The sequence below is a fragment of the Ischnura elegans genome, chromosome 2 (genome assembly GCF_921293095.1).
Source record: "Ischnura elegans chromosome 2, ioIscEleg1.1, whole genome shotgun sequence".
Lineage (NCBI taxonomy): Eukaryota > Metazoa > Arthropoda > Insecta > Odonata > Coenagrionidae > Ischnura > Ischnura elegans.
In genome coordinates, this window is record NC_060247.1 from 75,616,437 (window position 1) to 75,633,242 (window position 16,806).

At 34.2% G+C, this 16,806-nt stretch overlaps 1 protein-coding gene across 7 annotated transcripts in view; it reads right to left on the reverse strand.

Moving 5' to 3' along the window:
* The window catches only part of LOC124153980 (fasciclin-3), a 278,922-nt gene that overhangs the window by 30,022 nt on the left and 232,094 nt on the right, over positions 1–16,806 (reverse strand). For 5 of the 7 annotated variants that reach the window (XM_046527440.1, XM_046527439.1, XM_046527438.1 and 2 more), the window contains exon 7: positions 15,929–16,042. In XM_046527440.1, coding sequence (XP_046383396.1) covers positions 15,929–16,042 — 114 coding nt within the window. Of the gene's footprint in view, positions 1–3,855; positions 10,442–15,928; positions 16,043–16,806 lie in introns of those variants that run through there. The other 2 variants (XM_046527442.1, XM_046527437.1) reach the window with 2 other exon arrangements.

The window sequence follows — 16,806 nt, forward strand, 5'->3', positions numbered from 1 at the left end:
GGCTCCAGAGCAATCAAGTGATATACTGTGACAAAATGCTAAGCAAATGATTACCTATACCATAAAGATTAATATTTAAAAGTATTCGATCAATTTAGAGATAAAAATTTGGAAAAGGATAAGCTGAAGAGTACACAATCATCGTCCGTAAAGACACTCAAAACAATAGAGACATAAATTTACCCATAGTTATATTCTGTTCTATTTAATTCTGCGGGTGAGCTGGTGTGGCCAAGGCAAGTGGAGATGAGGGGAGGGAAAGTTTCTCGACGTGTGACTTTGCCTTTGCCAATCAGCAAACAGTAGGTGCGGCCTCATAGAGTCGCTCTGAGACTTCCGCCAAGTGAACATTGTGAATCTGCTCGCGGAGCAGTGTTGCCAAACCTCACGCATTCTCCTTGTAAGCATGCCTTCCACCAGCGGTGCCTCATTCAGCATGATAGCTGACAATGTCATGGCTTCTGTGAAAGGATTATCCCCAATGCCTTCCAAATTAGTAGGTATATTGTCTCAGTGCCGGGGCCAAAATACCTGTGGCCACCTATGACTCACACGTTTTCATTGACAATGTAGGGCAGCTATGTAAATTTGGCAACGTTATGCTCGCTCCTCCTCTCTCTCTCTCGGAACTACCCCTCCCCTATCAGCAAAGCCATCCGAGAGTGTCCGGACTCTCACGAAAGCTCACCCACAGACAAAAAGTGAATAGACTATAACCTTTAGCAGGCTGCATGTTTCTAGCTATTGTGGTATACCTATTGCAGTCTTGTGAAGATATTTAATGGCATTTGGCCTTTATATGATTGGGCCAGAAGTCTAAAAATGGTCCTTCTCTCATGGGTACCACCAAAATTTCTTAGCATTTCCAGGGTGACGCTTTCACTTGACCCTCTGGAATGCATATCTCAACTTGTTCCAGGGCCCAGTGGGATGCTGGGCCCTTTTCTCGGCCATACGATGGAGATTATCTTGGTTCTTTTTCCTTAGGGTAACCATTAAGCCATAGGTTTACAGCCAGTACAGATGTGCTGAGAACAAGGCATTTTCCACACAAAGTATCTAAGTCTGCTAATGGGTAGCTTAGATATCTCAAGATATTGTATGTTCACTTTTTTAGAAAAACTTATACTGCCTAACATGTTGCCTGTAAGGAAGGCACAGACTGAGGAAGCCGCTCAAATACACACATCCATAGAACTTGCGATGCTTTTTGGTCACACCTGGTGAATTATTAAGAGTAGTACTCAAAGGTAATAGGGCTAAAATAGGCTGTGTTGAGCTTATTATATTGATCTTATTAAGATGATTACACAAAGGGTTTGGAATTAAATGAAAAGGCTTGTGCCAGTGATGTCATGGCAAAATTAGCAGAGCCGGAACGCACTTTTCTTAACTCTGTTTTAGAAGTGAAATATTACTGTTTTTTATTACAAGCTATTATGTATTTGCATTTCATTACAATTTTTTTATTCTGGTAAAGAATGTATATATTGGAAATTTTGAGGCAACAAAATTGATACAAGTGTTATTTGACTATAATGTCTTTTGTTAGCCAGTACCAGAACTGCTTTCCGGCACCATAACACCACTGGCCCATGCCTAATCACAAAAGTCTGCACTTTGACCGTGTACATGAAAGAGATAGAAAGAGAGGCAAGCCAACAGATGCCTAGAAGAATTTGACAAATATTTCTGGTGTCTCACCAGGGACTTAACCACCTCTTGCAATCAGGTATACTCTAGGCACATGGAGGAAGCAACAGAAAACAAACAAGTGTGTCACTGAGATGGTCATTTGTTAGGAAGGCATTTGTCCCACAGCCATTCAAGAGTAACATCAACCATAATCTCAGTAGAGCTCAAGGTCGTGGTTGACAAACGACCACCCCCTTCATGCCTCCTGTAAGATATGTCAACCTCTAATTCCTAACATTTCCCAAAACAGTAGACACCCAGTTTACAATGGGTTTGACTTAATATGGATATGACTCACGATCTGAGCTGATTTTGCTTGCACTTTTTGAAATGTTTTATTTAAATGATTTTGACAATATATATTTCTATAGGTAAGCATTGTGCAGATGGAGAAAGAAGTGATAAGTAGAAATTGGCCTGTTTAATAGTAAAATTATTTGATAATATGGAAGAGATAACTTATATGGATAAAATGAAAGTCTTTCAACCATATCTCACAGCACAGGCAAAGTAAAAATATTCAGTGAAATGATATTTAGCACCACCATGCCAGGTCATCTTCAATTGTATATGAATTTCATCCCAGTTAGGTGTTTTAATTAAGATGAAAATAATCAGGGATATGAACGATGTATATCTGTGATGCATGAATTGGCAAGTTTGTGGTGGGTCAAAATATAAGTCATGGTACAGTAGTGAAAATAGCATGCATTGCCTACAGCGAGTGTTAATTGGTACATACTCTAAATCAATGATGATTGATGCAGAATGGCTTATTATACACAGATGTGATAGTAATATCACAAAATGGTTTAGTACTCTCTGGAGAGTCTTAAGGTCTAAATGTATGAACATAGGTAAGTCTACTAGCTTGGTGAGATGAAGCTAAAATTGAATGCCACCAGAAATTAACTTCATAGGAGAAATATATATGTATTAGTGAAAACTGGACAAAAACTTTCATAATCACACAAAAACATTGGTAAGTGATACACTGTGACATACCGACCTTATGTCACGTATTTTCTCTCGTTATGTAATGACCCGAGTAGGGGATGATCACATGTGTGTGGATGAGCGTGGGTATGTCTGAGTGTGTGCGTAATAGTGTGTCATGCCCCGGGCATGAGGTAAAAGTGACTCACAAATGTTCAGTGTTTGGTCAGCTCGGACCGGTGGTTGCCCCACCCAACAGTGAGGCCCAAGTGTAACCCCTCCTGTCCCAAAAGACCCATCCCCTGTGTATCATCCCCCTCCAATATCACTATAAAGCTGCGGACGGAGAGAGCCTCCGGGCGAGAAAGGCTAGTTTGGTCGACGGGCGAGAAAGGCTATCCTGATCGACGCAGAAAGGGATTGATGACGTGCCAGATTGGTCGTCATTTTTCTGGGTGTACCCAAAGAGTGCTGTTAGCGGGACGAGATTGTCTACGGAGGTAGCCAGCAGCGGAGAGCAAGATTGCAGACGAGCGACAGGCAGGACCAACGCCCAGAGGTCGGGAGGAAGACAGCCCCCGATCCCACGGACATTTGGGGTCCAACGTGTCGCATCATCGACGGCTCCTACTGCTCAAGGCTCCGACGAAACCGTAAGAACGTCGCAGTCAGCGACCCGTCCCCGTGCTCGTTCGCCCAGACCCGATTTAATCCCCAAACTGTGTATCCAAAATATTTGGGTTCTTTCTCTCTATCCCGGTGCGCCGTATGTAATCACCAAACTGTTGACTCCTTGTCAGAAATCTGATTCAGTGTTACCACGAGAGCAGCCTAAAAACTTAATTTGGGCAAATTGTAAACTCGGCCCACGAATTCTACCAATCACAAATTGTTGCTTTTTTTTGTATTTCTTTTGGAGGGGGGGCAATAGAACCATATCATCTTGTGCACTTTTCGATTCACCTCATTCTCATCAGGGTATTTAATTTCAATAAGTGTGTGTGTATGCTATGTCTGAAGTGGAAAATATATTTTTTTTTAATGTTTCAAAGTACTCAATAATCGTTCGATCATTCCGTACTCGGGACAATTGATGCCCTCCCCACCCAGTAAAATAGGTGGCGTTTTCATGTTCCGCCACAATGTATTAGTGAAAACTGGACAAAAACTTTCTTAATCACACAAAAACATTGGTAAGTGATACACTGTAAGTAATAAACAACATTGTCTTCATGTGATACTTTATTTTGAGTTTCGCTGTCAAGTCAAAATGTTATGCCAACTTCAGTTAATATATTTAGTCATTTTGGATTTACCAGCATACTTGTAATTCATGACAAATGAGAGGTGTCTTTCCAGTGAAGTGATCAATGGGAATGGCAACTAACACAGTAAATCAATGATTCGAAACAAACTAAAAGGTGAATACCACTTGAGTACCTCTATTTAGATCCAAATAGTGTTTTAATATCATACAATAAGTGTAATAAAGACTATAGCACAATTTAACAAGAAACATTTATCACACTTAAGCTTCACAGGACGAGTGGAATGTATGAGATTTTATACAACAAAAATAAATACTTAGTTTTACTATCAAGAATACATTTCACAAATTTTAGCATACAATATCTATCATACTTACTAACCATAATGACAAATAGGAGTTATTAACCATTACCAAAAATCAAGTATATTTCTTCACAACCAATTTTACAAAATTTTCTCAAGTTCTTAATGAATCTTATATACTCAAAAGGAAGTTAACTGTAGATGCAATTGATATTCATAATATATGTTTTAATATGTAACTGCCTGATTCAATTCACAAATGTGAAATTAAAATGTTCTATGAGCATATAGTTAACATCAGTCATCATAACATGACTATTAAAATTGTCCATCTGTGCATATAACAACTATGGGTGTTAATCTACTATATCTAAAATAATAATTATACAATATATACAGTCTAGATCACCCAACGTTTCTTTTTAGCAGTGATAAAAACCATTGCAAAAAAACACAATGGTCTCTATACTAATTTGGCCCCATTAAATCATTAACAAGTAATTACCACAGAATTTAAAATCCCAATGCTGCATATAATGTGCACTGTCCAGACCGTGAAAAGGTAACTTGCACACTTTAAGGTTGCCTAAAATCATAGGCTAGACCATAGAGGAATACTTTTCATTAATCCTTAGAAGATCCCATGAGATAACTAGACAGTACACAATATCAATTATACTTAATTAATTAAACCTGATCAAAATTGTGCAAGAGAAAACGCCATCATTGAACATACTACAGTATCAATTTTTGTGTTTTAATTTTGCGGATGGACAATACACTTCTACACAGAAAGACCAGTAGCCTTGTTATACCATTAAAAGAATGTTGAAAACTGATGACTTGATTTATTAGAAGAGTAATATTCTTTTTTTATTATCCACTATTTACACTCAGCTCAAAAACCTAGATGTCTCTCATTAGAATGGGATGACATCAACACACATGTTTCAGATGAATAAAAGGCGTAGAAGAACTGATACAATAGAGTATTTGCTGATTAGCAGACTCATTATGCACTGAGAGAAAACATTAGTTCATAATCGTAAAAGAAAGGGCATGACAACACTAATGAGAGACTCAAATTGAAGTTTTATGAAATACAAAAATCCTCCGTGACATGGATGATTTCTAAAAAGGAGGTTAACAAGAAGAAAACATAATTAGGGCATTAAAATTCACATAATAGCTCACCAAAATAATACATCCTCAAATAATTACGAGGTGTCTTCCTGATTTTTTGCAATGTGGCTTATGAAAATCTCATTGTCAGCATTTTCTGTTCTTTGTTTAGCAATAACTACCTTATCAAGTTAATTAAGATTTCAGGACAGTTAACTTAATGTACATATATTCCGAATGAATGAGGGATTTGAAAATGCATTTATGACTAATAAGATAGTTAGGAGGATACATTTTTATCAGCTCTTGGAACTACCTGCTGAAGAGATGTTTCTATAGCAAATAATACTGAGAAGTACTACTTAAAATATCTATGCATATTTCTTTATTCCTCTTGCTATAACTGAAGGGTAATAAGAAAAACTCCTCAAGAAATTTCAGATTCAATACAGTTTCACAGAACATCAATAAATTTTTAGCGAGCACCCAGTAATGATCGAATTTGAGTGCAAATGAATAGGATGCTCTGAAAATGACTATAACACTAGTGGGTACTTAAAATCAACAATTTACGGCCTCATCTGGTTTAAGATCCACTCTATTTTATCCTTTTTACTTGGAAAAGTGCATCATGCAGCATGTAAAAAGAAGTCATCCAATTATTAATCGCTTTGAAGACATTAAGACAATTTTTGGAGTAAAAACTTTTATCAGAGCATAATTACTCTTCAAGTAATATACTTATCTCCCTAATGCTGAAGAGTCTTTGGAATAAATGCATGCAGATAGATGAAATAAAATAAAAGCTTTCGAAAAAGGGCCTAATTATACTCATCTTCTGTACTGTAGGAGATTACAGCACCATGGGACAATGAGATGGTTATGAAACAATGTCTAACAAGTATGACATGGAAATTTCAGTGCAGATGTATGAGTAAAGTAGGTCATGATAAACATGTGCAACGTTGATGACAAGAAAGAAACAAAAATCAAGTGATAGCAATGAACTAAGTGCGATTTGGTTTAAATGAATAATAGACATATTTAGATCCTACATATCTTTGACATAAGTTCCATTTATTTTATTTAAGGCTAGCCAATAGGTTAAATTTCAATATAATACATAAACAGAAATAGTTTGATAAAATATTTTACAAAAATAATTTCATAGAAATTTTTAGATAAATTTCACTCAATTTAGCATTTTTATTTGAAGTTCAACAATACTAATTAAAGCATTGGTAAATTACAAAGCAGCATTAAAGAGAAGAGTTTGCCAAGTAAATAGTCTCATGTTTTCAAAATGTTCCAAGAAAATAAAGTCACAACTTACAAATTTCTTACCTATATATCACTAACCTTTGGGCTAATTTAAAGGAATGAACAAGTACACCAGATTTGCTTGTGTAATACTTGCACTTTTTTCTTTGTGAATCAATAGCTTGTAAATTTTCATGTGCGTTACGATCGATTTCATCATAGACACCAATGGTGCATTAAGAAAGGGAGTCAGAAGAGAATTCAAAACCCAAAGTGGCACTTCTTTGAGGGTTCATCAACTTGTGAAAGACATTTCAAGGATGCAGAAATGCAGACCGCCCCTCCCCTAAATATTTGGCACTTAATACACCATTGGGCTTCGGGAAGTATCAGTATTACACACATTTCTCATAGAGTAATGAATCTTTGATAATTTGTGATGCATGATTTGATTCACTCACACAAAACTGTAAATTCAATAGATAGGATGCCTACGGCTCTGAAAATACAGGATGTGGTCAACTCCTCCAAAAAAAAAAAAAAAGGTTCCACCAATTTAGCAATTGTAACCATTATAACTCCCAAGCAAATTAAATCGTACATGCAGAGACATATGTAAATTCATTTCAAAGCTCCTCTACCTACTGAAAAAACTGCAAAGAAAACATCTGAAAAATGAGCACAGCTGGCATAAACAGTTGGCACAATAGCTTCTGAATACTGAAGTCCAGGGTTCACTTACAGAAGTGGCAGTCATTTAATGAACTTTTAATTCTCTAGATCTCTCGAGAATTATAATAGTTTACAGTATGAGCTGGACGCTCAAGGAGGTAAAAGTTTTCAAAAATAACATACAGAGGGCAGCATCTTTCCTCACATTCCTGATCTACAGCCTTCTTTTGAGCAAATTTTGGTTTTCTTAGTGCACATCAAAAATGCTTATATAACAAGTCTATTTAAACATCTAGCTAGTCTTTCCTTCACCCTTTAATCATATTTTAGGAAAGAACTCATGTTAGGTTTAATTTCACTATGATATTGGAGACATAAAACCCTAGAAATACTGCAAAAAAAATATTCTACTTAAAAGGGTTCTGTTAACTTGGTAAGTGTGAATAAACTTTGACCTCCGAAAAATGTAAGTAAGGGAAATTAGAAGTAGCAAGACTAGCTTAATGATAACTAAAGCTGTTGTCATAAGTAGTACTCGTGACATATCTATCGCTAGCATATATACACACAGTCTCATTGAAACTTTGTAGATTTACGTAATCCATTTCTGGTCATTAGTGCTGTGAATGAATGCTGTAGCTTAAAAACGTAGTTTTCATTGATATTCTAAAACTCGTAGAGTTGAAATAGATCAAACTAACTATTTTCAAGATAAAAAGACTCAATTTCAATCCAAGAAGTAAAATGGGTATCCACTAAATAAATCCATGGAGAACAAATTGCTAAATCTATGTATGGCTCCAACATCAGCAGATGTTGTTATAGCTGTACTCTAAATACTGAATTTCGAAGCATTGAAAGAAAAAAAATTTACCGCAAGGTCATGACAACAAACCTACGATGGAAAATAATAGACAACTCATCCTCACAGCAATTGAAGGAAATTCGTCAGAGGTCTGAAGATCTTCCCTCAATTATCTAGAAAAGAGCTATACATGATATTTCTATAGTTTTCACCTGAACATTATGACAGACACTGCTTAACAGGAGTTAAATTGTGACCAAACTTGGAGATTGCACTCCACTGGCTCAGGTTTGTCCCTGGGGACTAACACTGAATACCAGGCACGGCTTCATTATCTTTCTATAAGACTATCCATAAAATTAGTATGCGGGCATTACACAAGCAAAGATGGGCAACTGGTAAATATTCATATTTACACCCACTCTATAATAATTTATGCCACATGTTTTAAATTTGAAAACATTATTAAGCATTATCATTTTACTCATTAAACATTAGATCTAAAAGTTATTTTATTTTTCAACAATATACCGTCATAACACAAAGCCAATCATAATCAATTGATTTGGGGGATAAAGGTTAAAAATGAGATTCAATATAAAGTATATATTACTTACAGATAAAACAATATTGTATATATTTTAGCAAAATAATACATATTCAGGATAAAACTTCAATACAGCTACTTTGACCTATCCAGCAGTGACTCAAATTCTTCGATTCACAACTTTGTAAAGAATGTATTTCATTGGATTTGGAAGTCGCAGGAAATGACACAACCTTTTCTCAATAGTTAGCAGCTAAAAGGTAATTCAAAATTATTACCACTACAAAATGGAAGACATAAAAATATACAAAAGTAAAAAATTCTACAAAATTGTAAATTAATCAAATGAGTATTTATCAATAGCTGAGGAAATCAACCCAACTACTTAAATGGGCATGTCTAGTTTATAACAAAATTTAACTTTACTTTTTACATTTACACATATCATAATAAGAATGATTTTTAAAATGTTACTACTAATTTCCATTAAATTATTTTGCTCAAGAAAATAGCAATTAGTTTCATCACACCACAAAATGAAAAAAAACTCGCTGTCTACCCAGTAATTCTTGAGATCTTAAATATGAATGATGAGAAGTTGAAAGTGGATGAGATTCAGTAATAATTATCTTTCTTTCTTTTCATTACGATGCTGGACTTAATTCAACAGGGAATGTGTCCTATTTCAGACTTGGTCCAACACTAATTTTATTTTAACAGTAATAAGGTATATGAGGTTTAATAGATTCTCTTACCATCTCTTTGTATATTTTTTTACATATCTATCACACCAACTTGCTTTCTATGTAAATAATTTTTAAAATTATCTGTATCTTCAATACATCTAACACCCTTTTCACAGATTCATTCTAGAGAATATAATATTTAATTTATTTTATGAGAAAACAATTTCCTACCATAAACTCTTGGATAAAGTTTCTGCATTAAGTCTAATAGCTAGCAAACTTAGGGCCTGAGTTGAAATGGAATATCTTTGATTCACTGAAATCATGCATATTGAAAATGAGACAACGGCACATCCTTTTGCACCTAATAAGCAAGAATTAACTGAAAAGAGGTTGAATTGCTGTTGCCACAAGTTAAATCATGATAGTTTTACTTTAACAGGCAACTGCAAAAATACAGACCTCATTGTGGCCACATGAAATATCGATTAATGACTGACCATTATCTCATGTACTGCCCACGCTGCCAAAGACGATAAATTTGGATATAGAATTTCAACATATCTCCAAGACTGTTAAACAATAGTATCATGACACTGAACATACTGATTGGCATTTCAATGAAGTCTCTTTTAAAAAAATAAATACACAAGACACTGTTCAAAAACACTCTTGCGGAGCATCAACTTTCAACTGTCCAGACTAAAATTTTCCGTATTCTAAACATTTTTCCTTGATTCAAAAGTTTTATGAACCAGCTCTCTATTTGTTTCCTACTGAAGATGGAACAAGGTCTTTAATGTGGTAATAATAAAATTCGAGGGAAAACAATCATATTTCCTTTCCCAATGAAATAAAAACACAAAACAAAATCTGTGCTCTCTCTTCAGACTGGAGTGTCCTTATCATCTTTTGGCTTCTCTGTGATTTGCTTGGCATCCTCTTGGTTACCAACACCACCGCCTCCACCATTGACATACTCTGTGCTGGCACCAAGGGCACCAGGTCCCAAAACGCCACCGTCTCCAGCCTTCTCTTGATTCCCTTCAAACATGCCATCTTTGCCGAGGGACGCTGATGTCGCGCCCAGTGCACCATTCGGATCTATGTGCGCCTGACTACCAGACTGACTGGCTTTCGACCCAGCTGCAAACAAGAATTAACACGGTTGGTTTTTTGGAAAAGGCAAGCCCAAAGACAGAAGCAGTAATTTGGATTTTTAAAAAATCTATCCTATGGCATAAATATATAGATATATTGTTCCAACTTTACCCCTAGGACTGCGGTCGAATGTACCATAAGCAGTGAAATATCCTTCAGTACAGTGATCAGATAAGAGATTAACATGGGACTTCATGCATTACATCCTGCTTAAACAAGGCTAAGAATACAGCCTAAACCAAAGATGTCTGATAAGGAAAGGGTCTGATAAAAAGAAACCCTTAAAACTTCTTCTTAAACTTCTTGTCACACACCCATCAAAATTAAAATATAATGGAGTTAAAAATATTTTACAATACCTTAAACAAAACTAACCAAGAATGGGGCCAACTGTATCATATTTTCTTCATGAGCCTTGAATATCAAATTCAGCTAGGACACTTTCAAACTATTCATTTATTACGCTGAAATAATAAATAAAAACATACACCCATCCCCACTTGAAACTCATGCAGGTCTATTGCAATACATTTATCGACATCCTCCACAATAATAGAGTTACACCTACTAAAGGTAGTTCACTCAAATTTAACGCTGACAAGAATTCATCACAGTTTTTTTAACAAATTTTGCAAAAAAATCACTCATCAGGGCAGTAAAAATGGGACTTTATTGTGTTTTATAAATTTTTTATTTGGAAAAAAATTTGCTTAAGGTCTGGAATCCTAAGGGCTGGCATAAGACATACTGTATATCATAATGTAATTTGGGATGTAATCAAACAATATATAGATGGATTAATTAAACAACATATGGAATTAAGAGTCTGTACTCCTAAAGATCCCTCATTTGCAACATATTTCAAATCATTTCACAATAACTAAATATCATTAAATGTCCATTACTCTGAAGACATTGTTATAAGAACTACTGAGGGAAGAATAATTGAGAAGTTATAGCTCAGGGGAGGAGGACGAAGAAGATATGTGGGATAGTACTACCATGCACCCAAACTCTAAGAGGGTCAAAAAGCAATTAATCAGAAATTTTCCACTTGCAAATCAAAATTTAATAATGAGAAGAGTTTTTACGTAAACTTAATATAGGAGAGGAAAGAGAAAACAAAAAAGAACTAAACATGTAGCCAAGTGCAATAATGACCTGAAAAATCCAACACCAATGGTGTTAATGTATAATATGGAAGATATTATACCATCCCTAAAGTAGATGCATATCCTACACTCAAGTGATTATGGAGGGCATCATATTCTTTATCAAAAAGAATTTTAAAAATTTGAAAAATAAATTTAGTAGTCACCTAGATTTACATTGCTTTAAGTCACAAGCAAAAGCAAAATTTCATTGGGAAACAAACTCAGGACATTTTTATCTTATTCATAAACTATGCAAATAATCTACGAATATATTCATGAAAATATTCATATCGAGTTTATCGACTCGAAGTCTTTTCCACCATTTTTGCATTCTTGTGGAATTTGATCTTGGCATGACAAAGCAATGAACAAAACAGAATGAAATTCATCTCATAATACGAACCTAAGTTACCACATAAAAACCTAAACCTCACATTGCTATCTCATTACCACTCACTCCCAAGCAATAAGCCCCAATTATCTTTACTAAATAAAAGAACACTCGGGGTAATACTTTGATGCAATTGAGAAGATTACTCATGGCATTAGCATTATGAATAAAGAAGAAGTTTCAGCTCTACAATTATCTATAGGAGTATTCTTAGAAAAAAATCATTTAATCAGCCACTTTGGGAATTATTGTAGATTGGTATCTACTAAGACTATATGACTAACTCCTATTCCATGCAAAAACAGCCAACTAAATATTATAAAACCAATCAAAAATGAACGAAAATATCTGAAAATTATTTGTAATGACAAATATACAATGTCTGGTAGGTATTTCCTAAGTTGCTAATCATTCAAAAGTACAGTGAACCACGGCTACATAGATTAGTTCTACACACATGTTCAGAAAAAAAGATAGAAGAGAGGATTACACAACAGCTCCTTGAATTTTCATCAGTGAGGCAAGCAAGTGAAAACTATGGGTATTAAAAAATTATGGCAATTAATAAACATGGATTAAAATAATGCATGATTAAATGCATGAGTCCAAAGAAAGAGCAGAAGCAATCTTGCTAATTCTGAAATCAGACTATAAGTTCTGAACCAATTTTACATAACAGTCACATGCAATTTGAAAGAGATTTTCTAATGCATTATGGCATGGAATGACAGCAGTTACTATCGAAATAAAGGGTAGGATGTCAGAATTTAGTGGTTCAAGGAGTGCACTAAAAGGTAATTAAATGAAGATAACACATGATTTGAAGAGAGTGCTATACACATTAAAATAAAAATTTGAGGCCCACAATTAATACATGAGGGTGCAGGAGAGACATGAAGCAGCAAGAACTACAGCTATCAGCAGCCTAGACAATCTGATAGGACCTCAGAATAATGGAATTCTCATACTTATACTCTGCCTGAAAAACTATAATTTTTAATGGATTCTTGGAGCTTCTCACTAGCAGTTCATAAAATCATTCATTTAATAACTGAAGGTGACTTTGATCATTACAATTTGCTTAAATATCAATTTTAAAAATTTCAGACATTATGGATTATGATTTGAGATGTGAAAAAGAGCTATCCTAGCATGGCATTCAGCTTAGGCTGTTAAATAATGAAGCTTTGGGATCACAGAAAAGAATAACTAATTTAAAAATAATATACTAAATTTCAGAAGTCATCTTTTCAGTTCATTTTAAAAACTGGAAACAAGCAGGGTACCAAAGTGTCATGCCACATGCATTGCCATATATTTTACTGCCGTAATAATATTTTTAATTGACATACACAAGAGCAAGCCCATCACTTCTAAAATATTCAGTTTTCTGGGTAAAAAAATGCCTTAGAGAGCATCTAACAAAGATTGTATTAATCAATCCTCCTCTTAGAAGATGGGAAAAATTCCTGATACTAAAAGCCCAGGGGTAGAGTCGCAATACCTACATATTTACCTCTGCAGGCAAGAAGAACATCATTTCAAAAATCCATGATAAATTCATCTCTTGAATAAGCTGAGAGCAAAGCAACTGCGCACTGGTGTGGTTCGATTAACTTTAATATCATATACTGACAAAATAAAACTTAGCTACAATAAGAAATGATTATATTACTATACATAAATAGCAGTAATCAATTACTTGATTGAAGTTGCAACAGAAAAAATAATAAGCTTTTGAGAACATTTATTTTCTATCATGGATTTTTGAAATTTTGACATTGCAAACGGTTTATTGAACTAGTAAATATATATTTTTTTAAATCATGAATAAAAATAGGATCTGACCGAATCACTTGCCTTTACCCACCATTTGTTAGTTCTTGTTTATCAGCATAAATTTTACATTATGAATATATTAGGATTTACGGTCCAAGTACCTTTTTCACAAATATAATCAAGCATGGAATTATTCCTACTCATTGAGTATGAATGATAATATAATAACATGATTTTCAATGAGACTTTACATAATTTATATTATGGTGAGTGATTGGTCAACATAATTTACTGAAATGATTGCATTTTAAAGGAGATCTTTATGAAAACAAACATTTTTCACTCTTGATGAAGTAAAGCTTTTCATATCTACAGAAAATAATTTAATGCAAATCATAAAAACAATGTAACACGAAGTTTGTGATTTTTTATTAAGAAATAGATTAAAAGAAATAAAATAAATTATAATCATAATTTTCTTAAGTAAGAATGCCATGAATGTTTCAACATATTTTATATGTATATTATATAAAAATGCATACCAAAGCAAAGGCTCATTAATGACCAAAGCAGTGGAATGGATTAATTCTATGAGTCCTTTATTGTAATTTCATATAAAATTATCCAATGATACATGTATGCTCCAAGCCATCATTATAATAAAAAAAACACAAAAAATGCCCACATATGTATCCCATTCAGTTGAATACATTGACGCAAATAGATTAAAATCACAAACAGAAAGCTTATAACTTTTTAATCAATACAGTCATGATGGCCCAACACATCACAAATACGAAGGTTGTAGGACAAGGACGAACTAAAACTGCTAATAACAATTAACTCATAGTTTTAACTTTTTAGTTGAGCATAAGGAATTGATAAGCACACTTTAGAGCTTAAGTATTTACATGGAAATATGCTATTTGGAAAAAATTATTCAAAATTACCCCGACATAGTTAGCCTAATTTTCAGCACAAAAAGTCAAAGACATAAAAATAATTCCAAAACTGATTTGATAAACATACAAAATCTAACTGAACACATAATACCAGAACAGTCCAAATCACAACACCAAAATATAAGTCTCATAGAAATAAGCATGCAATGAACATCTTTGAATCTTTCATAGAGGTCACTCAAAAAATTAACTGAAGTAAAGAGCCAAATAAACTTCACTGTGTCTAATGAATAAATTAATAACTTAACTGTAATCATAAGTAATTTCTGATAAAATGGAAAAGTCTTCACTGTATTTACAAGGGGTTCAGGAAACCTAGATTGCATCCATATGTTTGAGACGGTTCAATAGAATTTAGGATTTCCATGTTTTTTATATTATTTCATTTTTAGAAAGACCCTTTAAAATACATATGTATTTCCTAAATAAGTCTCTGGAATTCCATAAAGTGCACGAGACATTGTGGGCTAGATTTTTTAAAAGGAATTTTCAATGAATTTTAAAGAAATCTTTCAATATGGTGAGTGATTGACGGTTGATTTTTGAGAAGGCAATCCTCTTTATTGCTGTAGCAGGGTCTGAATGCCAAAGCTATAGCAATAATGAGACGAATGACTTGGTGGGGAAGTATGATTTAGTATTTTTATGAGTAAAACAATTAACTTAAAATCATTCTTGCTTCAGATTAACAATGCAATACCAACGTTAGATACTCATTCTCATTACATATTAAATAAAGTATAATACTTTGTTTCCATGGGAATACCCATTTTATGAAAGATCAACACATTAACAGAATCGTGAAATCAAAGAATAGGACATGGATATTCCTGGACATTTTGGAATTCCCTGCCTCTAACATATTTTGTCCCACCACCATTATTTCATCTCTAAACAGCCATGGACAGGGTGGTACCATGTTCAAATCTTGGCATAGCCTCTGTAAGTTCCCATCTACAATTCCCTCAAAGTATGGTCCTATTTTCCACCTATCATTGCTGCAAAGTAAACTAAAGGTGGTCCAGGGATGAGATCTGGTTACTCCAGCCCAAATATGTGACTTGCACTTGAGGAAGATATAAGACTTTTTACAAGTTTCAGGGGTGGAGCTGCTGCTTACATAAAAGGGGTTTTTCCATGGAGTATAGTATTTCGAAAAGGGTTACTAATTAACTAAGTACTTTACCTGCACAACACCATTTCTTGGTTCTCCAAGCATAGCAGAGAAGAATTAGTATCACAAGCAGGACAACAACAGCAACCACACCTCCTATGAGGATTCCTGATGACATTTCAAGGTCTGTGGAGAAAAGTAATATTTCATTACCATAATCATAAAAACCAAAGCCAATATTGACTAAGTTAAATAAAATATTCTATTTTATGACAAACAATTATAAAACACTGAAATTATCATGTCGAGAGAAGTTTAAAGGATAAGCATGGAAAGAGGATGCAAAAGAAAAGTTCATGCACATCATAGCAATAAGTGATGATGTATCAATGTGTATAAGAAGAGTGAGAGTAAGAAGGGCTTCCATTAAAACCACTCAATCCGTGATACTAAAATAATAGAATTTTGGAGAAGGTCAGGCTGTTCAAAAGGCAAAGCAAAACTTCAGTGAAATAAATAAAATAAAACATAAGGAGGCTATGCAACATTATGGTGTGCTTTCTAAATGGGTGGCTTTTTAGCATGGCATTGAGGTACTTAAGTCCCTTCAATAGTGCAGAGTGTATTAAGTACATACTCTGAATAAGTGCCACTGATGAAGAAGTAATAGATCATATTATCGTTTGTGATTGCAATGAGGGGAATTCTGATTGACTCATTAAAAAAGGCATACTATGATAACTAATTGGTACAAGATATCATGTGAAGCAATACAGAAATTAAACACTTATTTATCCCTAAAAAAATTCCTCGGGTGACATTGTATCACCACATGAAATCAGCATATTGAAATATCCTTGGAAACTTTCATTGTATTGATTGCAGCAAGAGAAGCATTGAAAGATGGAAATTGATGGTAAAAAAATAGGCCAAAATATTTACATACTGTG